Genomic DNA, 26416 nt, shown 5'->3' with positions numbered 1-26416 from the left:
GCCGGCTGAAGAAGGGGTGGAACCAATGTTCGGAACCGAGGTTTTCGATCGGAGAAGAAGCGCTGAAGGGTGAGTTGGGTGGTGAGAGCCGTCTGGTGGAAGCGCTGGGGACCGCGGGGTGGGGGAGGGGGACAAGGCGGGGAATGGGAGTCGGGCAAGCGGCAGCTAACTGCACCGAGCCTCGGGAACGAGGAGAGCCGCCTGCAGTGGCGGCCAGTTTACAGCCCCATCACCCAGACCAGCGCTGGAGCAACCTCCTAAATCCTCCCCACGCAGCACATGACAACCCCTCTCTGCCTCAAGCAATTGTCCCATTTCCCATGTATTTTGTGACATTTTCTGTAAATGCACTTTTAAGGGGCAGTCTCTTGCTGTCTACATAATCACAGTGATCAGTTTTAAACCTTGAACATTTATTGCTTCAGACTTAAGCCAAAACATAAACTGCAGTTGCTGCAAGTCTAAAATAGCCCAGAAAATGCATGAAGCACTCTACAGATCAGGCAGCGTGTGCAGAGTGAGGAACAGCGTTAATGTTTCAGATATGTGAGCTCCTCATTAGAACAGAACATCATATACTGAAAATATTTAACTGGACAGGTCTGTCCAGTATTTCCTGTGTGTTCTGCTTTTATCCACCCAAACTCTTTGAGGTTCTGCTGGAAGTACAGTAGCGTTTCTTCAGAAGACAGTGGCTTTTCACAGCGTTAAGCACAAAATCTCAGTTGAAACTGAAGAGCAATACTGAAGAAATAAGCCAAATTACCCTTTCAGGTGAACATAAGATCTCCCACGAAGACGCAGGAGTTTTGGGGAGATTTATCCTTAGTTAGTTTAGTTTATTGTTACGTGCACTGAGGTACAGTGAAAGGCTTTTTTTGCATCTAACCAGTCAGCGGGAAGACTATACATGATTACAACAGAGCTGTCCACAGTGAACAGATACATGATAAAGAGAATAATGTTTAGTGCAAGATAAAGTCCAGCAAAATCTGGCTAAAGATCGGCCAAGGGTCTCCAGCGAATGGCTCAAGACAGCTGTCTAGTTGATAGGATGTTGTGTTCAAGAAGGAACTGCAGATGCTGGAAGATCGAAGGTACACAAAATTGTCTGAAGAAGGGTTTCGGCCCAAAACTTCGCCTATTTCCTTCGCTCCATAGATGCTGCTGCACCCGCTGAGTTTCTCCAGCAATTTTGTGTACCTTAGTTGATAGGATGGTTCAGTTGCCTAGAGTGATGAAACATTACTTACATTTAAAACAACTTTTTTTTGTGTACATAAATTAGCTGCTGTGTTTTCTGTGTTATAACATAGACTACTTAAAAAAAAGTCGGTTCTAAAATTATGAATTGCATCTGCTGCCTATTCTCCTGTGTTGTTTAGCTACAAGCAGAGGTTGGATAAACTTGGATTGTTTTCTATGGAACATTGGAAGTTGGGGGAGAATTGATATATTGTGCAAGTGGTTAGATAGGTTGTGATGCCTCTCATAATTTTGCTGGTCTTTTTGTTAATCCACAGTTATCGGACCTTAGCACGCAGAAGCTGCCCACTTGGCCCAATGTTTATTGTTGACTCTTTGAGTAGTTCCCTACTCAGCCTTGCTCCTGATTCTGTTTGACCTTGAAGGGAAATATGTTCCTTACTGGCTCGTCCCAACACCCGCAGTTTGTTCTTGTTACTGCAATGGGGGCAGGACCATTCCTCTAGACTGAGTCTACCCAGCAATAGCAATCCACATTTATACAGTACTGCAAATCTAGCAAAACATCCCAAGGTAGGGATAATTATCAGAGGCATATAACTAAGTATTAGAATTGGTCATCAAGGTAAGTTTTAAAGACCACCTTAAAGGAAAGGAGAGAAGTAGAAAAGGCTGAGCATTGGCAAGGATCTAGGCAGCCAAAGTTTCTAGTAGGAGTGGTTAAAATCAGGGGCCAGGATTAGAGGATGTAGCGATTCATAGGACTGGAGGGAAGCAGTGAGATGAAGAGGACTGGGGGAAGCAATGGGAGTGTTTGCAAATTGAACACAGATTGTCAGCTACGCAGAGTATTCTCGTCCCAGCTGCTAATAGGCAGTGAGCTCGATTGGCTCCAAATCCACTAATAATATTGACAGATTCCATAGTATTGCAAGTATTCATCTTGCAAAGCAAACAAACCCAGTGAATTTAAGTGCCAGCCCTGTGTCCTGTACGCGTCATTACGTACAACGTTCAATAGGCATTTAAAACTAAGGTTTATTAGTAAAAGTTCCACAACATGATTCCTGCCTGGCTCTGCTGTTTGGTCCATCTTCTAGCTACCACTTGAGCCTTAAGCAAACACATTACTGAGGTTCCAAAGTCTTGCTGACACCCTGCTTGTTTACAAATTTTTTCTTACTTCCCGTTCTCCTTTCAATCCTCCACCCCATCCAGACTCTCGATACTCTTGTTTCACACCCTTCAGTCTCACCTGCACTACTCCATTTCCAGCTCTTCCCACATCCCTCATTTCCTGCATCTTGCTGTTGGCAGCCTTGATGGGTACCCAAGCCCAACCCAAACGTCACCATCTTCCTACTCATTCAAGATCTTACTTCTAACCCATGGTCTATACAAGCAAACAAAATAGGGGCAGCAAAATGTCACTTGAACCATTAAATCTTTTTTGCCATTCATCAAGACCGTGGCAGATCTGAAGGACCAGAGCCTCACATTCCTATCCATCTGCAGCAAACAGCCATCACTCAAGTATCAAGAATCTATCTCTGAGAAACATTTAAAGACTCAGCTTCCACCACCCCATGAGGAGGAGTTCAAGCCTGCAAACCTCAAAAAGATATTTGTGTCATCTGTCTGAAAGTGAATGTTAAACAGTTAACTTGCTCCAAAGGTCCAGAATTTCCAAGCAGGTCTAAGCTACCATTTCACCATCCTGCTCACTCCTCATACACTGGAACATTTGGGAGAATTATCCCCATCGGTGAGGAGGTGGAAAAAGTGAAGAGCAAACTCCAACTACGAACATGCTGAAATAATCTGACAGACTCAGGTTTAGCTGTAGGTCAAACATGATGCAAGCACTGAATGTCTCTGATATTCAGAAATATTTAAAAAAAACATGCAAACAATGCCAAAACAAAATCAATGATTACATTATAAAACATTATCGTAAATGTCAATGCCGTAGGAAAATGAGCAATAAAATGGAGACACAAAGAACTTCAGATGCTGGAATCTGGAGCAAAACAAAGCATGGGAGGAACTCAGCGGGTCAGGCAGCATCAGAGGAGGGAATGGACAGGTGATGTTTCTGATCAGGACCCTTCTTCAGCCTGAAGAAAGATCCATTGATGTTGCCTGACCCACCGAGTTCCTCCAGCATTTTGTGCTTTGTTGAGGAAAATGAGCAAGTTCGTTTCCCATGACTGGTGCAGCAGATAATAGTCAGTCACAGCCCAGTTAACACCGATGAGAACGCCATCTGGTTTTAGTGCTTGTCTGCTGGGAGTTTCGAGCCTCCTGACTCTCATGTAACAAAAGGCCAGCAGTTTTTACATGGAACTTTCAGTATTTGTCAGGGCACTTTGGAGATAAGTTATTTGGTGCTATTTTTTTGTTTCAGTAATGGACATTTTGAGCTGTATTTATGACCCGTAGAATGCTGTTTGAAGAGCCTGTCGCACTTTCACGAGTTATTCACAAATTCTCCCGAGTTTCCCCCTTGATTCAAACTCACAGAATGTTCATAACAAGTCCGTAGGAAGTCGCAGGAGTTCGTAGATATATCGTAGCGGCTCGTTATGCCAGCCGTCGGTACTTGTGCCATCAAGTAAGTCGGGACGTTTTTTCCAGCCTGATAAAAAATGCCCACGAGTAAAAAAAATGGTCGGGATGAAAGAAATTGCAACTTTTTACTCATTGAAATAGCCATGGGAATTCGTAGACATACTCGTAGGAGTTCGTGAACATGGTCGTGGGAGTTCGTAGATTACCACCACCTTGATTTTTTTTTTAGGACCTTTAAACTCGGCAGAGGTTTTGAATTAGTCGTGAAAGTGGGACAGGCCCTTAAAATAGAACAGAATATCAATATCAAATGTCTCAGCTGCTCATAAACCACATTCCTTGCCCCCTCTGTAAATACCAACGCATCCAGAATACCCTTTCTATGGAATCCCAGGGATTGCAAATATTGACACATTCCCAGGGTAAACTCTACCGGTGACCCTTTTAAACTGGTGCACCCCGGGAAATTCTCTGCAAATAATGACGTATAAACCATGGCATATAACATAATACATTTCGTGTACAACTTCTTGTTTTAAATTTAACGATAGAAAAATAACAGACGCAAGAAAAGTAGATTAAGGAAAGTAGTGATGTTGTCGGCCCCAGATGTTAACAATTAGTAGTTTGTGGATAGATAGAGAGAAAGAGCCCATAGAGATATAGAAAAAAAGAGAAGACCAGAAAGGAAGAGCAAAAAAAGAAATAGAAAAAAAGGGGGAAGAAAGAAAAAAAAAAGACAGAACAGAAAAGAAAAGGAAGATACCTACTTCATATCTTTCCACACCCCTCTCCCTGTTCTAAAACGGTTAATTTCCAGAGTTATATTATTATACTTGTTACATATTATACTTGTAATAAATCGATGAAAAGAGACCATATCTTTAAGAATTGTTCTGATTTTCCTGCTCGGACGAATCTCATATCTTCGAGATGTAACGTTTCAGACATTGTCTCTAGCAAGTATTGACACTCCGAATTCCCTGTAAATTATTGCCTGCTCCTGGAGTCGCCTGTAAATATCAAAACATTCCTCAGTTTCTCTCTGATACTGATGCTCCCAGGCTGCGTGTAAATGTTGGTGTACTCCAGGGATTCCCCCGTACTTACTGTAATACTCTTGGGATCTCTTCTAAGTACTGATACATTCCTAGGATCCTCTATAAATACGGTCACATCTCTGGGGATTCCATTCAAATACAGAGAGACCTACAGGTTATCTTATTAAAAAAATAATGTTCACTTATAACTCAACATACCTACTGAAACCAATTACGAATTTGAACACTTCCTTTGCACACACTGACTCATTCTCCAAGGTCTCCACACACATTGATCCAATCTCAAGAATTCCTTCAAAGCAGTGATTCGCTGCCAAGGAATACCCTCATGTTCCTGATACATTCCTAGAGTCCTTTTGCAAATATTGACACATTCCTATGAATACAGGTTGCCCCAACTTCAAAAAGCTGCATTGGTGCCTCAAGAGAGGCCTTGGCCAAGGAATTGGATCCATCGGTATCAATGTTTCATGCATAAGTCATGCAGAAAAATGAATTAACTCATGGTAGATCCTGCAAGTGATCATTGTCGTGAAATTGGTCAGGGCACTTCCATTTGCAATTTGTTTTAGAAGATCTGGCATTTTTTTGTCATCAGTCATGCATCAAAAACACACTAGAAATATAAAATTATGGCATAAATAGGGTAGACAGTCGGAACCTTTTTCCCAGGGTGAAAATATCTACCTAAGTGTGCATGCCCCATCCCCTGCTGGTTCTGTCCCATATATCTCGGTGGCAGAAGTTAGGTCTGCTTTCATGAGGGTAAATTCTCGGAAAGCGGCTGACTGGATGGTGGACCTGGACGTGTTCTGAAAACATGCTCCAATCTACCAGCCACAGTGTTTGTGGACATGAGGCCATGGTGGTGTAGAGGTAGAGTTGTTGCCTTACAGACACCCGGGTTTGACCCAGACTACGGGTACTATCTGTACTGAATTTGTACGTTCTCCCCATGGGTTTTCTCCGAGATCTTCAGTTTCCTCCCACACTCCAAAGGCGTACAGGTATATAGGTTAATTGGCTTGATATAAGTGTAAATTGTCCCTAGTGTGTGTAGGATAGTGTTAATGTGCAGGAATCGCTGGTCAGTGCGGACTCAGTGGGCCGAAGTGCCTGTTTCCATGCTGTATCTATATTTTTTGCACTACTTTGGATTGCACTATAATCTCGCACCACTCTGCCCATTTGCGCTTATTGTATTTAGCAGTACTATATGTACGCTATTTACTCTGTAAGCTTTATGTGAACTAGAATTGTCGTAACACCCCGGTGTATATAACAACTAATATGAACCAGTTTTTACATTTCATTTTTCTTTAGGGTGGCACGGTGTCACAGCAGTAGAGTTGGTGCCTAACAGCGCCAGAGACCCAGGTTCGATCCTGACTACGGGTGCTGTCTGTACGGAGTTCGTACGTTCTCCCCGTGACCGCGTGGGTTTTCTCTGGGTGCTCCAGTGTCCTCCCACACTCCAAAGACGTACAGGTTTGTAATTGGCTTTGGTAAAAATTGTTAATTGTCCCTAGTGTGTATAACAGTACTAGTGTACGGGGATTGCTGGTTGGCATGGACTCGATGGCCCGAATGGCCTGTTTCCTCACTGTATCTCTAAAGACGAAAGACTTTATAATACAGCAGGCAGAATAGCATAACAGAGGTGGTGGCCATTTGTCAACACTGAGCCATGAAGCTGGTTACTCTCAGTTCTTTTAAGGGGACAATAGGTGAACGTTTAGTTGATTTGTGCATTAGGAGTTCCAGCAGAATTGTTAGGAGTGTTTAATGAACTTCAAATTTGACAGTCATCGATGAGTGTGTTTTAAATTAATTTTAGGATGAATCAGATGTGGAAACAAACATATGTAGGAACTGTGACCCTAGCCAGCACCATGCAGGGTCAATCCTGTCCGTTTGTTCGAAGACTTGTAACCAACTTAGCTTCATCTCCTCTCAGTACTGTGCCCAGGTGAGTTTATTTTTCTCTCCAAAATTTAGATGCCTTGTTATGTCTGATCGCATTTCAATATTTAGATGTCTTTGCGCATAAAATGAGGAGAGTTTCAGTTGTATCATTAGATTAAAAACCCACAAAACTCATTGTGTCATCAGGATGCAGCCTTGATTTTCAAATTATTCTCAGGAGTTGGTATTATTCCAGCTAAAATCTTATTGTTTAGTCTCGTTTATTGTCAAGTGTACCGAGGTAGAGTTGAAAGCTTTTGTTATGTGCTAACCAATCATCAGAAAGACTATACATGATTACTACAATTAAACTGAAAACAGTTATTGAATTGGACTGCCAAATTGTAGGAACTACTTAAAATTAAATTTAAACATGTTTGTAACTGAAACCTTTACATATATAATGCAATGCATATTTACAATGCACATAACTGAATCCATTGTCCATGGATTATAAATTAATTTTCTGTGTATAATGATTAGATGCCGTGATAGTGATTTTAACTGAGTTCAGGCTATACATTGACAGAGCACAGACTAATAATTGTCAGCACTGTTGTTTGATGAATGCAATTAGTTCACTATTATTATTGATAGCCGTTTGTTCTGAAGTCACGTAAGCCATGTAAAGGCAGGATTTCTGGGATGACAGATCAAGAAGTACCATGAAACTTGCGAGAGAGTTGGATTACACCACTTTCCTGCCGGAGGTTATACATTTGGGAGATTTCTTTAGATATTTAATTGGTATTGTCAATGGGATGACCAAAGGTATTGTGATTCCATTTGAGAGCTATGACTAGTGCTGGAATAGGAGTTCAAAGACAGCGATGATTGAGGCTATTGAGGCCAGCTCTGTTTTTCTCTTCATTCCCTCTACCTCTGTTTCAGGTCTAATATAAAACCAAAGGGTCAAATGCACAAACAAAGGCAGCATGTGAAAAGCAGCAAAGGTGTTAGTATCCTCCAGGATCCAGGTATCCCAGTGCTCAGAAAGCTGACCAGACAAGGGCTTGTGGAACTGATCGCATCCAGTGTGGTATACCAAGAATGTAAGTGTTCACTTCAATACAATCAACTCCACAATTTGAAGTTGTGTCAAAGATGCTTGTGGTAAACATGTCAGGGTGTGACCAAGGAATGTTCTCCATTAGGGCAGTGCATAGCAGGGAATCACTTGGCACACGTATTTTTGATCACTGTAGCGGCACAGGCAATGATCAGTTCCTCAATGTGTATAGACATAACTATGTCTATACATAGTTATACATATACATAGTTAATATATCTATAGACATAACTATGTCTATAGATATATTTGTTCAAAAAAAAATCTTAAAAATAATCCAGGATTAGAACTATAACAACTGGGACTTGAAAATGGCACCAAATCTGGTGACTCTGTATACTGTCTCAGTGTACTGCTACTACACACTTGTACTGTATCTGAGATGCTTATCTATATCTAAGTGTTTATGTGTAGGGATACTTGTACTGAACTGCATACAAAAATGAATTTCACTGTACCTTGGTACATGTGTCAAATGAAGTACCATTGAACCATTGATCTGCAGATAGATTTTTTTGAACAAATCTAATCTAGAGACATGGACATATTGAGAACCACTCATTGCCTGTAGATACAGGGATCAGTTTCCAGGCCACTTATGTCAAGTGGCTCTATGCTGTGCACTGTTCTAATGGAGAGCATTCTTTGTTTACACAACTGTGCCTTGTGATTTTAAAACCCATAGCTGCTTCTTGGTATCAATATATTCAATATTAGTAATTTCTTAACATGCAATTTCTTTTAGGTATCGAAATGTATTAATGTGTTGATTAGTGTCTGAACATTGCCGGACATTTTTATGTTTCTTTGGTGTTATATGGGTACAGATGCCCTTTTTATCATCAGTGGAGGGTTTCTGCCCCATATCTTTGTGAATAGCATACTTGAGTTGGGATTATGCGATTTATTTAAGAGGACAAATAGTGTGCCCAAAGGTGTGCATTAGGCTTGGGAAGGTCAGTCCAATATATTCCATCTATGCAAAAGAAAAAAGTAAGTCTCACATTTATTTGATTTGTCTTCCTTTTGGACCTTTACAGCAAAGGAAGTATCTGTATACTTTTTTGCACCAGTTTTTTGTACATAAAAAGTTCCCACAAGTAGTTCTGTTGTAGAGTTGGAAGAAAGGTCCTGACCAACAACGTCATCTATCCATTCCCTCCACAGATGCTGCCTGACTCAGTGAGTTTCTCCTGTTTTTAGCTCTGTTATTATAGGTATTAACTCACAGTGGGTGTTAAAGTATGCAAAAGTTTCCTTTAACATTCCTGTGTTAAAGCCTGTGGATAATAATACTGAATGAGAGTTAAATATCGGCTGGGTCTTGGGATAGTTTCCGGTAGTTGTTCAAAATGTGTGATAGAATCTTTTGCATGCAGACGAGAGAGTACACAGGGCCTTCAAAAGCTGTCCCTTCCATAATACCGCACCGCGAATACTGCACTGGAGTGGCAGCTGAGATTGTTACGGTCGGGTCATGAGAGCAGAACTTAAATCTGCAAACAAAATGTGTGGGAAGGAACTGCAGGTGCTGGTTTATACTGAAGATAGACACAAAATGCTGGAGTACCGCAGCGGGACAGGCAGCATCTCTGGAGAGAAGGAATGAGTGACATTTCGGGTTGAGACTGAAGAAGGGTCTCGACTCGATACGTCACATTCCTTCTCTCCAGACATGCTGCCTGTCCCCGCATTTTGTGTTAAATCTGCAAACCTCTGACTATAAAGAGGCTGCTGACAGCTGAACCACTGCTGAAACCTAATTGAGATGGAACATACGGGTACATATCTAGGATTGGTGACTCAAGTATCTTAAGACATAAATCTGAGCTTGTGTCTCAGGCCAGCAGGCCAATTTATCAATTGCTGACTCCGAATCTGTGCCCTTGTGTGCTGCGTTTAACCCTGAGATAATGTGCGACTGGCTTCTATGCTTATGCTGGGTAAATATCAATTGCACCTATCTCAAACATGATGATGACCACTCTGGTGCCATGGTTTGGTAGTCATTGATTACTGTCATATGTAAATAATTGAGACAGATATAGGGAGTCCCTGCTTGAATTTTACCTCAGAAGTCACTGATTTTCCTACGAACCAAAAAATAAATTGCTGAAGGAAGAAGACACAGAGTGCTGGAGTGAGCTTCTCTGGAGAACATGGATAGGTAACCTTTCGGCTCGGGATACTTCTTCTGACTGATTGTATCGCTTGCCAAGCTTTGCCCCACTCTCTATTCCAGCTGTTTCCCCCTTCTGCAATCAGTCTGAGGGAGGGTCCCAGCACAAAACGTCACCAATCCACGTTATTCTGAGATGCTGCCTGACCCACTGAGTTACTCCAGCACTTTGCATCCTTCAAGTAGTTGTTGACCTCTTGTGTTTAAATTAGAAAATATATCTAGTATTCAAAGAAAGACAAGTTATGATTGCTTCCATTGATGAGAACAAGAAAACAAAAACTATTCAAAGGAAAATATTGTAGCATTATAAGTTATAATTATTGTCGCATTATAAGTTGTGGTGCTGTTAATATTCGCCTCCTTTGTTCCTGATTACCTAAAAAAAACGATTTCATGGTTAAATTATCTTAAAAACCAGCTTTTTAATATTTCTTCACCGCCTGAAGATAAGTGAGAGTCGTGATAGGAATAATACTGAATTAAAATGTAAAGGGTTCTTTGTTTGTTCCTTGGCAAAAAAACATTTAGATTTCTGCTTCAGAAAGCATTTTGTGGAACATGGGGAGTTGAGACTTGTTTTCTCGTTGCAAAGGCTCTTTAGATAATGAAGCAGTCTGTGTGAACGCAGTTAGACTTGGACAATATCCAAGCTTGCGCTGATAGCTGACTGTTTCGGATTAAAGTGAATCCACTTGATTCATTGACAGTCAATAATCTTGCCATTCACAAATGTTGCTACAGCTATCATGAAGTAAGATAAATTTAGCTTACCAGCCATATAATCACTAGCCACTTGAACAAGTCAGATACGTCTTATTGAGGAGAGTGTTTGATGTTTTGAATCCCCATGTTGTTCTGTAACCTACAATGTACAAAACAGGAGTGTGACAGAACATTCTCCACTTAGATAGTACGGGTGTCAGATGATATGGGAATTCAGGAGACTGGGGTTAATAGAGATAGATCAGCCATGATTGAATGGCGGAGTAGACTTGATGGGCCAAATTGCCTAATTCTATCCTATCGCTTATGACCTTGTGATGAATGCATGAAATTAGCCAGGACACCATTCATGATTATATCATGTTCCCCATAGCACCCTGGTTCTTCTCCCCCCCCCCCATCCTATTTGTCCAACCCCCCCACATACTCTACCTACTGGATCCCATTCCCCACATTACCATCCACTTCACCCACCCCTCCCTCTGTTGCTTCCATCTTCCACCACCCCTCCTTATTCACATCCTTCTTCATATCCTTAGTGTTTTAATTGTCATTTCGTACCTACTTTCTTTTATAAAAAGTAACGAGGTATAACTTCTCCTGACTGGTTTGTGGTGGTACAAGAACTCTTTATCTCCACATTTTCATGGGCATTTAGGGACAGAATCATCATTGATTGTGGCAACATAGTTCAGGTTCTGTGAATGAATAAATACAAAAATATTGACATTGGTTTAATCTTGTCCCGTGTACCAAGATACAGTAAAGAAACATTGTTTTGCCTGCTATCCAGTCAAATCCCACCATACGTGAGTACATCAGGGTAGTGCAAAAGATGAAATGAACTGAGTACAGATTATGATGTTACAACCGCAGAGAAAAGTGTAGCTAAAAAATAAGCAAGGGCCAAAATGGAGTAGACTGGGAGATCAGATATTCATCACTGCCATATGAGATGTCCGTACAAAGTCTAAAACAGTGGGGAAGAAGCTGTTCTTGAATCTGGTGCTGCGTGTCTTCAAGTTTTTGTATCTTCTGCTGATGGGAGAGGGGAGAAGAGGAAATGATGGGGATATGAATGGTTCTTGATTATACTGGCAGTTTTCCCAAGGCTTCCCAGTGAAGTGCAGCTGGAGGCTATAGGGGAGGGAGGCTGGTTTGTGTGATAGACTGGATTGTGTTCACAACTCATTGTGGTCTTGGGCAGACCAGTTGCCATGTAGAGCTGTGATGCATTCCCATAGGTATTTATGGTGCTTTAAGGGTTATTGGAGACATGCCAAATATCCTTCGTCTTCTGAGGAAGGAGAGGCATTGGAGTGCTTTCTCAAGTCAACCATCGATATGTTTGGATTAGGATAAATTGTTGATGACATTTACACCTAGGAACTTGTAACGAGCATTCCCCAATCTGCATCAATGGTGTTGAAGTGGACCATCTCCATCTCCACTAGATTGGGGCATGTCTGTGGCGGTGCCTTGGGGCAGCAGCTCGACTGCAGTCCGTCCGTCTTTTCTTTCTTTTTGTCCCGTTAGTTGTATGTTTTTGGTTTTAGTATTTAGCTGTGTATAGGAGGGGGTGGGGGGTGGGGGGCATTGAGAGCTGTGGTGGCGCGTGGCTGTGACCGACTTCGGAGCTTCGGAGGCTCCATCGCCCGGCGCGGCCTTAACGGCCGTGTGACTTACCATCGCTCGCGGGGGCTTTAACATCAAGACCCGGAGCAGGGCATTACATCGCCCGGCACGGCCTTATCGGCAGCGGGACTTACCATCGCCCGCCGTGGGCTTTAACATCGGGAGAAGAATAAAGTACAGGGGAGAGACATTCTGTGTCTTTGCCTTCCATCACAGTGAGGAGGTGTTTGGAGATTCACTGTGATGGATGTCTGTGTTAATTGTGTGTCTTGGGTTTTTTCTTGCTCGTATGACCGCAGAAACGAAATTTCGTTTGAACTTGGGTTCAAATGACAATAAACAATGTTGTATTGTATTCCATCCGTTCCTGATGTTCACAACTAACTTCTGGCTGACATTGAAGGAGAGATTGTTGTCATGACACCATGCTGTTAAGCTCCCTCTCTCCTTCCTGTACTCTGTCTTGTCATTGTTTGAGTTCCAGCCCACTATGGTGTTGCCATCTGCAAACTTGTAAACGGAATTAGAGCAGAATTTGGCCGCACAGCAACGGGTGTACAAGGAGCTTAGTGACGGTTTGAGGCCACAGCCTTGCAGGGCACCATTGTTGAGAATTATTGTTGAGGATGTTTTGTCACCTAGCCTTTCTGTTTGCAATCTATGGTTCAGGAGGTTGAAGATCAGGGGGAGGGGGGATGGGGGTGGGATGGTGGTTCTGTCCCAGACCCAGGAGCTTGGAAATGAGTGCAGTTATAGTCACTAAATAGGAGTCTGACATACATGTCCTTGTTATCCAAATGTTGCATGGATGAGGGGGGGGGGGGGGGGGGGGGGGTGATATGGCTAGTGAGATGGCCAAACTTTGATTGTCTGCAACCATTTCTGCTGTGTGTTTTGTTGTGAATAATCTAATTCGCTGTCTCACTGATCTAATCTGCAACTAATCTCCACTGACCCACTGATCACTGTCTATTTGGTTTTCAAACAGATCCTCTAATCGGCATTAATAAGCCAGCAGGACTCTCCATCACAGGTAAAGGCAGGTATATTTTGAGCTGAAGTGTGTTACATCTTTCCATTAAATCGCTGGAAATCCATATGTGTTCAAACAAGCTAATTGCTGCCTGTTAAAGCAAGACAATTTGCCACTCCTTGGGCCTTTCTTGACTACAGTTAAATATTGTATCGGAGAGATCTGGGCATCCTTGTCCAAGCAACACAAGTGCAGTGAGTAATTAAAGAGGAAATTGGATCATTGGCTTTTTTTACAAGAGGGATGAAGTATAAGGAAGTCTTGCTACAGCGGTACAGATGGCTGAGGTCACATCTGGAGTACTGTATCATTCTTAGTAAGGAAATATATATTTGTCTTTGAGGGGGTGCAGAACATGTTTCCTGGAACGGGAGTCCTCTCTTGTGAGGAAAGAATGAGCGGTGTGGGCCTGGTGTTTTAAAGAAGGGAAGATGATCTCATTTAAAGTCCTGCTTGAGCGGGCTTGACAAAGTAGATGCTGAAAAATGTCTGAGAACAATGGACATAATCTCTGGGAAGTGGGTCAACCATCAAAGATTGCGATGTGGAAGAATTATTTATCTCGGTTATAATTCATTATCCAGGGGAGCTCTGGCTGCTAATGCTATAAATGTACTCAAGGCTGAGAGAGGGGGGGGGGGGGAGTTGGACCATAGGGTATGGTAGAAATGATTTAAGGTGAGGCCAATGATGATATCAGCCATGAAAAGATTCTTGTTCTACTTGTGCTCCTATTTATATTCATTAAAAAATAAAGCATGCCTTTTTTCTTCCCCCAATATCCATCAGGTAGAGACCTTTGCTTGATTTCACTGCTTCCAGATCTTCAGCACCAACTTCAGCTTTCTGAAATGCTCCATGTGGTAAAAGCAAGTCACAGGTGGATATCTTCTTTATGGGAATATGTCAGTCTCCTTTTGGAACCATTGAGTTATAGAGCACAGAAACAGGCCAACTCATCCATGCTCACCAAGATCCCCTATCTAAGCTAGTCCCATTTGCCCATGTTAGGTCCATAATCTATGTTTCTATGTTTCTATAACCCTCCAAACCGTTCCTATTCATTCACCTATCCAGGTCTTTTTTATATTGTTATAGTACCTGTCTCAACTACCTCCTTTGGCAGCTCATTCCATGTTCCCACCAGCTTCTGTGCAAGATATTAAACAGGTCGACCATGCAGAATTGAAATGAAGTAAAGAGGTTGGGAAACAAATGCAGAAACAGGCTGGGAAGATTTCATACAGGGCCGAAGTGTGTCCAGAATGCCCAGACATACAGATAAAACTAAATGTAAGTTGAAAAAGGCAGAGTATCTATAGAAAACCAGGTTGTCTGCACAGCTAGTCAATGTTCGGAATATGTCTAGGACTATAGTCATAGCATCAGAATTAAAGGACTTCTTTTGGGAAGGAGATGCAGAGGAATTTCTTTAGTCAGAGGATAGTGAATCCGTGGAATTCTTTGCCACATAAGGCTGTGGGGGCCTTAAGGCCTTCAGTGGATATCAGTGGATATTTTTAAGGCAGAGATAGATAGATTGTTGATTAGTACAGGTGTCAGAGGTTATGGGAAGAAGGCAGTAGAATGGGGTTAGGAGAGAGAGAGAGAGATAGATCAGCCATGTTTGAATGGCGGAGTAGATTTGATGGGCTGAATGGCCTAATTCTACTCCTATCACATGACTTATGACTTATGTGGTGTGAGCAAAATGCATTCACTGTTATGAAGTATGTGACAGAGTCCTTTTACTGTACTGTAACACCATTCAACCCCATGATGCATTACATGCAAGAGAGTGTTTAAATATTGCTGTAGAAACAAGGAACTGCAAGTACTGGTTTACCAAATAAAAAACAAAGTGCTGGAGTAACTTAGCGGGTCAGGCAGCATCCCTGAAGAACATGGAAAGGTGATGCTTTGAGTCGGGTTCCTTCAGTCTGATGAAGGATCCCGACCTAAAACATCACCTGTCCATGTTTTCCATGGATGCTGCCTGACGTGCTGAGTTACTCCAGCACTTTGTGTCTTTTTTAGCAGTGCTGTAGTGTGCACGTTATAGTACACCACTGTCTAAAATACAAGTAATGCGCAGTAGAAACAAGGACGTGCAGAAGCAGATTAATACACAAAAGGACACAAAGTGCTGCAGTAACTCAGCATGTCAGGCAGTATGCCTGAAGAACATGGCTAGGTGACATTTCAGGTTAAGTCCCTTCAGAGATGCTGTCTGACCTGCTGAGTTACTCCAGCATTTTGTGTCCTTTAGTGATATGCAGGTATTGACTGCATGGCATTTTGACAACCAAGTGTAGAAGTGTCACAGATCAAGGTGTCTCACTGTCGACGCAAGTAACAAATAGTATAGGAGAGATATGGTCATGGTACCTTATTAATCACATGTACCAAGGTGCAGTGAAATTCATTTTTGTATACAGTTCAGTATGTATTACTATATATAGGCACTTAGATACATCTGAGATAAGCATATCTGATACAGTACAAGTGCATAGCAGTAGTACACTAATACAGTATCCAGAGTCGCCAGTTTGGTGCCATTTTCAAGTCCCAGTTGGTGTAAGTGCAGGGTTTTTATCCTGACCACGAAGGCCCGTTGTCCTGACGACATTTCAGGGTCGGCCTGGCCAAGTATAGCCATGGTGTCCCCCACCTCTGTTCCCTCTCTGAAGAGATATAGCACGGAAACAGACTTTAAGTTGAGGGGTCCAAAGATTAACGGAGATGTGTGGGGCAATTTTTTAAGCAGAGAGTGGTGGGTGCCTGCAACACTCTGCCAGTGGTGGTGGTGGTGGAGGCAGATACGATAGTGGTGTGTAAGAGAATTTTAGATAGTCAAATGTATATGCAGGCAATTAATCTAGCTTGGCACCATGTTCACTGCAGACCTTATGGGCCGAAGGGCCTGATCCTGTGCTGTACTTCTCTACGTTCTACATCCTTGGGATGTGGGAGGAAACTGCAGCACCCAGATAAAAGTTACACGATCAAGGGGGGGGGTGCAGAATCCGCACAGACAGCACCAGAGGTCAGGGTCGTGTCCTGGTCTCTGGCACTGTGGACAGTCTGGACAGTCTCCAGAGTTTTCCGCCCAGTGTTGTACCATTTAATGTGCAAAGTGTGCTGGATTACTTGAATACTGTTAACCCGCACTAAACGCTTATTTGCACTTGACTTTAATTCACAGGGACCATTCTGGTCTGGTTCTGCTCTCCACCTGTCACCAAACCACCCAGAACATTGAGAACGCCTTCATTCAGGCTCGCAGAAAGAAGGAAGCGATAACAAGTTACTGGTAATGGCTGAATTATTGTGCAAATTTTAAATAACCCAAAAAGTAAAATCTTGTATATCAGAACCTGGGTTCTTATTCACAAATACTGATCAAAGGAGCAAATCCTTGCGATCATAATATAATTGTAGCATCAGCCAACCAATCCACCATATACATCGAACAGAGGGATTTGTAGAAATTGGTATTATTCATAAAATCTTTTGTTAATTTCTGCTATATGTACATCACACAACCCATTACATAATGATAATGTGCCAATAAAATGCTGGTCGAAACAGAACATCATCAACAAGGGCCAGCATGGTGGTGCAGCGGTAGAGTTGCTGCCTTATGCCCCTGTCCCACTTAGGAAACCTGAATGGAAACCTCTGGAGACTTTGCGGTAATTTTTTAGTTGAAGCTGGTTACGATGCTAGTTGAAGGTGGTTGCTGGAGGTTGAAGGTAAGACCTTCCACTACCTGCAACCTCCGGCAACCACCTTCAACTAGCATCGCAACTGGCTTTGACAAAAAATTATCGATTTTTAAAACGCAGCCTATTTTTAGTCGCGGCCGGTTTTTAATTTTTTGAAATAATCGCTGGAACATAGAAGAAGCGGAAACCATTTTCGACCATTAGAGAGACTGACAAAAACCTCCGGGAACCGCACGGAAACCTTGGATGAGGCGCAAAGTCTCCAGAGGTTTCCGTTCAGGTTTCCTAAGTGGGACAGGGGCATTATTACAGTGCCAGGAACCGGGTTCAATAATGGCGATGTTTGCTTGTCTGTATGGAGTTTGTACGTTCTCCCTGTGACCTGCATGGGCTTTCTCTGGGATGTCTGGTTTCCTTTCGCACTCCAAATACATACAGGTTTGTAGGTTAATTGGCTGGGTATCATTGCAAATTGTTCCTAGTGTGTGTAGGGTAGGGGAAGTGTGCGGGGATCGCTGGTCGGTGCTGACTCGGAGGGACGAAGGGCTTGTTTCAGTGCTGTATCTCTAAAACAAAATAGTGGGGTAACAGTACTGTTATGAGTTGAATTTTAATCAGTGCAAAGGGTTACAGGGATATACTACTTACATGTCAGTGAGATCTGAGAATGGCAAGCTGTTCCGACATGAATATTGAAAAATGCAGAAGTGTCAGTTGTAATTGCTTTAAAATTTTTGAGCACAAGGTACAAAGCAATGGGCACCGGTTTATAATTGATAAGAATAATGTGAGGCATGGCTCTCATGAACTGAATATTACTGAACAGCAGAAATGACAGGCTATTACTGCCAAAGTAATGAATATTTTTCCTGAGAGTCACACGTGGCAAATGTGGCTGGTTTCAATTTACTTCAAATGTATTTACGACGATGTGGAACAGTTTTCCTGGAAAAAAATATATCCTGTTTATTTTTGCTGTGGATTCAAATACTATTGTTCAAGAATGAACTGCAGATGCTGGAAAATCAAAGGTGGCCAAAAATGCTGGAGAAACTCAGCGGGTGCGGCAGCATCTATGGAGCGAAGGAAATGGGCAACGTTTCGGGCCAAAACCTTTTTTCAGACTGAAGTCTGAAGTTTCAAATACTATTCACATGTAATGATGTGACTGCCTTGACCTCTGTCTCTAAGCGTGGTGTTATGATTGAATTGGTGGATGTTAGCAAGGGCACTGATATGGATATGAGTGTGGTTGAGAGATGCGGAGAAAGTAAGTGTATTCAGAACTGAAGATAGACCTAAAATGCTGGATTAACTCAGTGGGACAGGCAGCATCCCTCAGACTGAAGAAGAGTCTTGACTCGAAACATCACCCATTCCTTCTCTCCAGGGATGCTGCCTGTCCCGCTGAGTTACTCCAGCACTTTGTGTCTATCTTTGATTTAAACAAGCATCTGCAGTTCTTTCCTACACATGTATTCAGATCTGTATGTGCAAGAATGATCAGAGATACTGCTGGAAAAATAACAGGGTCTGTGTGGGAGCAGACATGTCAGTAGCTGGGGTGCAAAACAGGAGTAATTTTTCTTATCATTTTGTAAGAAGAGTCATGAAGGAAAGTCAGTGAACACATTTGCTTTGTTTTCATAGCTTTCAACATCAAATCTTATTTATCATTCTTAAACTGCTTAACGTACATAACAGGATTTGAAAGGCAAATAGTGACTTTAACACGCCCTGAGATTGCCATAACCTGGTTCATTAGTATTTTTATAATAGTTTTAAAATTACAGAGAGATATAGCATGGAAATAGGCTCTCTGGCCCACAGAGCCCACACTCTTCATTAAACATCCAATTGCACTAATCCTACATTAACCTGGTCACTGCCAAGTTTTTTTTCCGCTGTTGCCCATGACCCGAGTATTCTCAGGGGTGGCACTGAATTGGTTAATCCCATTTTTTATTCACCCCACATTTTAATCAACTACCCCCAGATTCAACACACTAGGGACAATTTGCAGCTGCTAATTAACCAACAAACTTGCACGTCTTTGGGATGTGGGTGACCAGAGCACCCAGAGGAAACCCACACGGTCAAAGGGGGACCTTGCGAACTCCGCGCAGAAAGCACCCGAGGTCAGGATTGAACCTAAATCTCTGGTGCCATGAATGCAAGTGAAGGAATGAATACTTCATGAATTCATACTTTATTGTCACATGTGACGAGTCACAGTGAAATTCTGGCCCAAGGTATGCAAAGAGTTGCCACATAGACAAAGTTACAGTCAGGTCCCCCTTTCTTCTACCCCCCCCCCCTCTCAAATAAGATAATACTGTACATAAATCCAATCAAGTAGAACGTGAGTACAATAGGTAGAGTGATGGGAAAGATACAGAGTGGAGAAAATAGTTCTTAACTCTATAGCGCAACAGTTCCAGAGATGAAGTCCAATGAGGTACCGCAATGTGAACACTTTGCATGTTATACAGGCAATATAAAATATATATATAATTATCATATTTTACATATATACCTGATTATTTTATTTTACTTGTAAAATTGTATAATTTGAAATTCATAGCTGCATGGTGGTGTAAATAGTTTAGTTTTATTTATCGTCTTGTTTATCGTCACGTGTACCGAGCTACAGTGAAAAGCACTTTTGTTGCGTGCCATCCAGTCAGTGGAAGGAGTATACGTGATTATAATCTAGCCGTCCACAGTGTACAGACACAGGATAAATGGAATAATGCTTAGTGCAAGATAAAGTCCAGTGGTAAGATAATGTCCAATCATTCAGGAGTTCTGATTGCTCGTGTCTCCATTCCTTTTGGGGACTGACTGCATTTTGTCCCCTCACAGCGCAGTGACAGTGGGTGTTCCAGAACCTGAGGCGGGTGAGATCAACATTGCCCTCAAACAACAGAGCATTGGCGAGCATAAGATGGTAAGTTTCTTCTTGCTAGATTTCCATAATTGGCTTAGCGGATTGCTTGCCAATGCATAGTGAGAGCAAAAATAAAAAATAATAGATGCTCTGCAATGAAAGGACTTCCCAAAGTGATTCTCTATCATTCCAATTCTAGATGAGCGACATTTTTTTCTTTTCCAAAGTGATGTAACGTAGATTAATTGAAGAGTCCTGACCCGAAATGTCACCTATTCATGTTCTCCAGAGATGCTGCCTGACCTGCTGAGTTACTCCAGCAGTTTGTGTCTTTCATTAATTGGAGTAACTTGAATGCAGTCAGCTGCCAATCCACTTTTGCATATTTCCTATTTGTTTCATGGACATTGCTGGCATCAACGTTTATTGTCCAACCCAGAATTACTCGAGTGAAGGCGTTGAAGCTGTACTTCACCCTCGTGAGACCTCATTTGGACTACGCAGTTGCAGCATGGGACCCATACACAAATAAAAACATTTCTTCCATCGAACGTGTCCAAAGACAGGCAGCTCGATTTGTTACTAACACCTATGAGAGAGAAGCGAGTGTCACCAAACTTCTGAATTCTCTGGGGTGGAACCCTCTCCAAGACAGACGTGAAGCTCACCGTTTGACCTGTTTTTACAAAATGTTAAATGGTCAGCTCGACATAGACTACAAGACCTACACCAAACCCAAACCAATTAGGAGCAGACGAGGGCATTCGATCCAATTTGTGATCCCAGCTACAAAGACATGTGTACAGCAATTCGTTCTTCCCCCGCACAATTAAAGCATGGAATAATCTCCACCAAACTATAGTTACCCAACCAGATGCAACTAAATTTAAAGTAGCTCTTTCTTCCCAATAACCCTTTCTGGCTTAAGCCCTCCCTTCACCACCTCCAGTTTAAATTCCATTTGGAATATTTTGGAGGACCAAGAAACCAAGAACCAAGATGATGAGCTTCCTTTTTGAACTGCTCCAGTTCTTCTGGTGAAGGTATTATCATTGCAGTTGGGCAGGAAGTTCCACCATTTTGGCAGTGAACGATCAGCTGTACATTTCCATGTCAGGGTGTTGTGAGACGTGAGAAGAACCCGTGAATGATGACATTTGTGGGCAGCACATTTGTGGCTGCCTCACTGCTCCAGTGGCCTGGGTTCAACCCTGATCTCTGGTGCTATGGAGTTTGCATGTTCTCACCGCAAGTTTCCTCAGTGTGTTCTAGTTTTCTTCCACATGCCAAAGACAGGTGACTGGCAAGTCATTTGGCCACTATGAATTGCCCCCTGTCTGTTAGTGAAATAATGTTATCTTGCTTTGTGATGCTAATAGGTGGTTCCTGTGTTTCACCCAACTGCTGGAAACTTTCGACGGAAAGAAGCAAAGAAAGCAATTACCCAGTACAAGGTTCTGGATGCTGCAAATGGCTGTGCTTTAGTGCAACTTCAGCCTCTTGCGAGTAAGTGTGTCAGATATCTGCTGTAAAAATGTTTCTGGGCCATTAACATGTGGAACACAGCCCATGTCGCCTTGTAATTATAATGCAGGAGTAAGCAGAAATAGAAGTGGGAAACCTGTAATTGGGTGGGGCTGTGTGGGCAAGTGCTTGTTTCTGGATACCTAATTCTGACTGAGTTCAGTGCTCGGTATGATTAAGAGGCAGCACTTGATATTTGGACTTATCAGGGGGAAAAGCATTGATGGAAATTAACTTTACTGAAATGTGACATGAGCCCATGAGTATTTAAAGATGAGCATTTGGTGTCAGGTGTTGCAGTATTTTCAGGGGTTTAAAGTATTCTAGACTGCTGGTGTCATTTTTGTTTGGTTAATTTAGGTCACCCCACTGATGATTTTTAGTCTGTTTGTGGCAAAAAGAAAAACAGAGCAGTTTCTGATAAGGCTCTCGTGCTAAAACGTGACTAATGTTGAGGAACATGTTTTATAAGCTGATTCACTTTTCTTTGCTTCAACGATTCAACCTATTACTCATGGTATTTGTAAATGTTTAAATGTTGAAAATGATACATTTGTCATTAATTTTTTGTTGCCAGCCCTTGTCTTATCCATGATGGCAGTTTTTAACTACAGAAATATTGATTGCAAATAAAGTTGCCCAAGTAGATTCATTTTGAATTAAGGTGATTCAAGGAACTGCAGAAGTGTGATGAAATATTTGCAGGATTCAAGGATTCAGATCAATGAATGGTGAAAGCACATGCAAAAGTAAAACACAAAAACACTATCAATAAAGTAACAATACAAAATAACAGGTCTATAAAACAGGATAGTAAAAGCTTCTTTAGGTATGTGAAGAGGAAAAAATTTGTTAAGACCAAAGTTGGACCCTTGAAGACCGAAAAAGGTGAATTTATTATGGGGAACAAGGAAATGGCAGATGAGTTGAACAGGTACTTTGGATCTGTCTTCACTAAGGAGGACACAAACAATCTTCCTGATATAGAAAATATCCTTCCTAATATTCCTCTGTCCCCAGATCCTCTGGGATGATCCTTGAATGTCCTTGTTGAAAGTAATGAAAATAAGCATGCAGGTACAGCAGGCAGTGAAGAAAGCGAGTAGCATGTTGGCCTTTATAACAAGAGGAATCGAATATAGGAACATAGAGGTCCCTCTGCAGTTGTACAGAGCCCTAGTGAGACCGCACCTGGAGTATTGTGTGCAGTTTTGGTCCCCTAATTTGAGGAAGGACATTCTTGCTATTGAGGGAGTGCAGCGTAGGTTTAAAAGGTTAATTCCCAAGATGGCGGGACTGTCATATGCTGAGAGAATGGAGCAGCTGGGGTTGTACAAAATATGAGGTGCTGCTCCTCCAATACATGTTTCCTGCCTTTAGCGTGTCCAAACCCTTACTAATCTTATATGTTTCAATAAGATCCCCTCTCACCCTTCTAAACTCCTGAGTGTACAAAACGATAACTAGTGTTACTCCCCTCTGTGTATTCAATTTTCCTGTCTGGCTGTTACCAAGCGCTTCTCCCCCTCCCTCTCCCCCTCATCTCCCCCATCTCCCCCGCCCCCCCCCTCCGCTCCCCTCCTCCCCCCCATCTCGTCCCCACCTCGTTCCCCCCCCCTCGTCCCCCCCCCCTCGTCCCCTCCCTCTCTCCCTCCCTCTCGTCCCCCCCCCCTCGTCCCCCCCCTCGTCCCCCCCCCCCTCGTCCCCTCCCTCTCTCCTCCCTCCTCTCGTCCCCCCCCCCTCGTTTCCCCCCCCTCGTCCCCCCCCCTCGTCCCCCCCCCTCGTCCCCCCCCCTCGTCCCCCACCTCCTCTCCCCCCCCCCTCGTCCCCCACCTCCTCGTCCCCCCCCCTCTGTCTCTCCCTCTCTCCATGTTCTAATTGTAGCATGTATAATATTGTAATTTTTATCTCTAAGAACAACAGGTGAACATGTGTCAAACGATCTATCCTTTTTGATGGCATGAGTTATGTGTCCTATCAGAAACTGTGCCAGTCTCGGATATCTCTGTGAAAGCAAAGCTTATCTCAGTGACCTCGCAGTTGTCTTGATGATTTCCTGGTCTATTTGTTTCCCTCAGCAGGGTTTGATACGCCGTGCTGCTAATTTAGCTGACAACTCAATTTTACCTGACAATCTGTTTAACCCTTACATTACAAGATGCTGGTTTGCAGAAAAAGATGCAAAGTGCTGGATTAACTCAGCAGGTCAAGCAGCATCTCTGGAGAACATGCATAGGTTACGTTTTGGGTTCTCACCCAAATCATTAACGATCCGTGTTCTCCAGAGATGCTGTCTGACATGCTGAGTTACTCCAGCAGATCAGACAGCATGATACTGTGTCTCATTTTGAAATGAGTCAAGGTCAGGTGGTTATTATATCCTGGTTACATCTACCAATTTTTCTTTTTTTTTTAAATATACTTTTCCTTTCAGCCTTTGAGAGCATGTTGGAAGTTCATCTCACTCTCAAACTCTGCACAGTTCTTGGGGATCATGTATATTCTGGCTGCCTGGGCAAGGTTCTTGACGTTCCCTTCCGCCTTCCTGTGGAATCGGTAATTCCTCAAACTCAGGTAAGTGCAAAAGGGAAAAGATGCAGAAGAGAGACAGAATGTTGTTGGGAAGGATGGGACGGGAAGAGAGTATGGTTCTGCTTGTAACGTAGGTGGTCGTGGGGACACCAGGCAGGTGATGCAGGGAAATGACAATGAAAATCAAAACAAAACTGCAGTAGCTGGAAATCCAGAACACAAACTGCTGGAAGTATTCAGCAGGTCAGGCCGCATCAGTGGGAAGAGAAGTCAGAATTCAGGTTGGAGACTCTTGGTCGAACAAGGGAAATGGCTGCGGGATCCCGAGTCAAAGCAGACTGAGGTAGTGCTGCATGTGTGTACTTGTCGGTTTCTGTAACAGCTTTTCTTATCTCTCCCCATTCACCCCTTTATTCTTACTGATTTTAAATGACCTGCACCGATAGTGCTCACATCAAAAATAATCAATGATTTTAGTAAATTCAGTTCAGAAGCGTTCACAGGACGGACGCCTTGGAGGCCGTCAAATTATATATTTAAGGCCGAGATAGATAGATTCTTGATTAGTACGGGTGTCAGGGTTATGGGGAGAAGGCAAGAGAATGGGGTTAGGAGGGAGAGATAGATCAGCCATGATTGAATGGCAGAGTGGATTTGATGAGTCAAATGGCCTAATTCTGCTCCTATTACTTATGACCTTATGGCATGTTGGCGCAACGATAGAGTTGCTGTCTTAATGCCAGACACCCAGGTTTGATCATGACCACGATGGCTGTCTGTACGGAGGGTGTACATTCTCCCCGTGACTGTCGGTTTTCTCTGGGTGCTCCTGTTTCCTCGTACATTCCAAAGATGCACAGGTTTGTAGGTTAATTGGCTTTGGTAAAAATTGTAAATTGCCCTAGTGTGTAGGATAGTGCTAATGTACAGGGTGATCGCTGGACCTGTAACCGCGCTGTCTCTCTTAATCAAGAACCTAACTCAAAATATAGCACTGGCAACTGTTCCTCCAGCCCACTGAATCCACACCAGCCATTCACACTAGTTCTATGTTATCCCACTTTTGCATCCACTCCCTACAGACTAGCAGCAATTTGCAGAGATCAATTAACCTACAAATCCATACGTCTTTGCGAGGAAACCGGAGCACCCAAAGGAAAACGCACGTTGTCACAGGGAGAACGTGCAAACTCCACACAGACTGCACCAGAGGTCAGCATCAAACCCAGGTCTCTGGTCCCGTGAGGCAGCAGCTCTAACATCTGTGCTACTCATTGAATTCTCTTTACTTGCATTGTCAAGACAATAAGTGTTTATGAAAGTCCATGGTATTGAATTATCTTTTGTCTGTCCCCATATCGGCAGGCATCACTTAATCCTTGTTTGAACTGTACACATCAAATTGGATATTGCACAAAGCTTCATAGGAAGAAAGTGCAGACTCTGGTTATTACTGAAGCTAGACACACTGTGCTAGAGTACCTCAGTGGGTAGGCAGCATCTCCACACTGTATTTACTGTATCTGTATTTATCTTGTTAGGTACTGGATGAGACCTTGCTGCAGAAGCTACATATGGACCAAAACCACATGTGGAAAATGCCAATTCACCTTCACTTGCAAAGACTTACAATTCCACCATTTGGAACCAAGAAATCAGAGACGGTCATTACAGCTGCTCCCCTGCCTTACTTCAGCAGGAATCTTGAACTCTTGGGTTTAACAAAGAATGAGTTTGTTGACAAAGGTACAAAGAAATGAAGAACTATTCATGCATTATCTCTAAGCTGAGATAAAGGACAGATTTCTGAGCAGTCACACAGTGAAATCCAAACATTCAGAAGATGTGGATATGTTTGTAACATTCCTCACACACAGCATGAGGAAGTGGATGATCACAGCTTGCAGAGATTGGACAGATTCAAGAGTGTTTTATTGTCATACGTTCCAGATAGGACAATGAAATTCTTACTTGCTGCAGCACAACAGAATATGTAAACATAGTACATGATTGAGAGAAAAAAAGTTCAGTGTGGTGTATATATACACACATACCCAAAAAACAACCAACAATTCTAATCATAGGGGCACTTTAGGGCTGTGTGCTTAGTCCCCTACTCGACATTCTCTACATTGATGACAGTGTAGCCAGACGCAGCTGCATTGCCATCTTTAAATTTGGAGGACAATCACAATTGTCATTTAATTAAGTATAAGAAATTGGATATATTTTTTTTAATCCAAAACTATCTGGGTCTGCCTCATTCCAGTTAATTTAAGTAAATAAAAATCAAGTTT

At 42.6% G+C, this 26416-nt stretch overlaps 1 protein-coding gene across 2 annotated transcripts; it reads left to right on the top strand.

The window, feature by feature from the left end:
* rpusd3 (RNA pseudouridine synthase D3) lies at nucleotides 1-26416 on the top strand. Of its 2 annotated transcripts, none has more exons than XM_033037163.1 (10): nucleotides 1-69; nucleotides 6676-6807; nucleotides 7695-7855; nucleotides 13401-13445; nucleotides 14235-14325; nucleotides 16651-16758; nucleotides 20039-20123; nucleotides 21443-21569; nucleotides 24022-24161; nucleotides 25661-26416. In XM_033037163.1, the coding sequence occupies exons 1-10, from the start codon at nucleotides 26-28 to the stop codon at nucleotides 25877-25879; spliced, it is 1152 nt and encodes a 383-aa protein (XP_032893054.1). In that variant the 5' UTR covers nucleotides 1-25; the 3' UTR covers nucleotides 25880-26416. The 2 variants fall into 2 exon arrangements, with proteins under 2 accessions (XP_032893054.1, XP_032893055.1); XM_033037164.1 differs by lacking the exon at nucleotides 1-69 and adding an exon at nucleotides 6162-6326.

Source organism: Amblyraja radiata, chromosome 18 (genome assembly GCF_010909765.2).
Source record: "Amblyraja radiata isolate CabotCenter1 chromosome 18, sAmbRad1.1.pri, whole genome shotgun sequence".
Taxonomy (NCBI): Eukaryota; Metazoa; Chordata; class Chondrichthyes; order Rajiformes; family Rajidae; genus Amblyraja; species Amblyraja radiata.
Note: the sequence above shows the minus strand (reverse complement) of the source record. Positions and strands in the feature narration are given on the sequence as shown.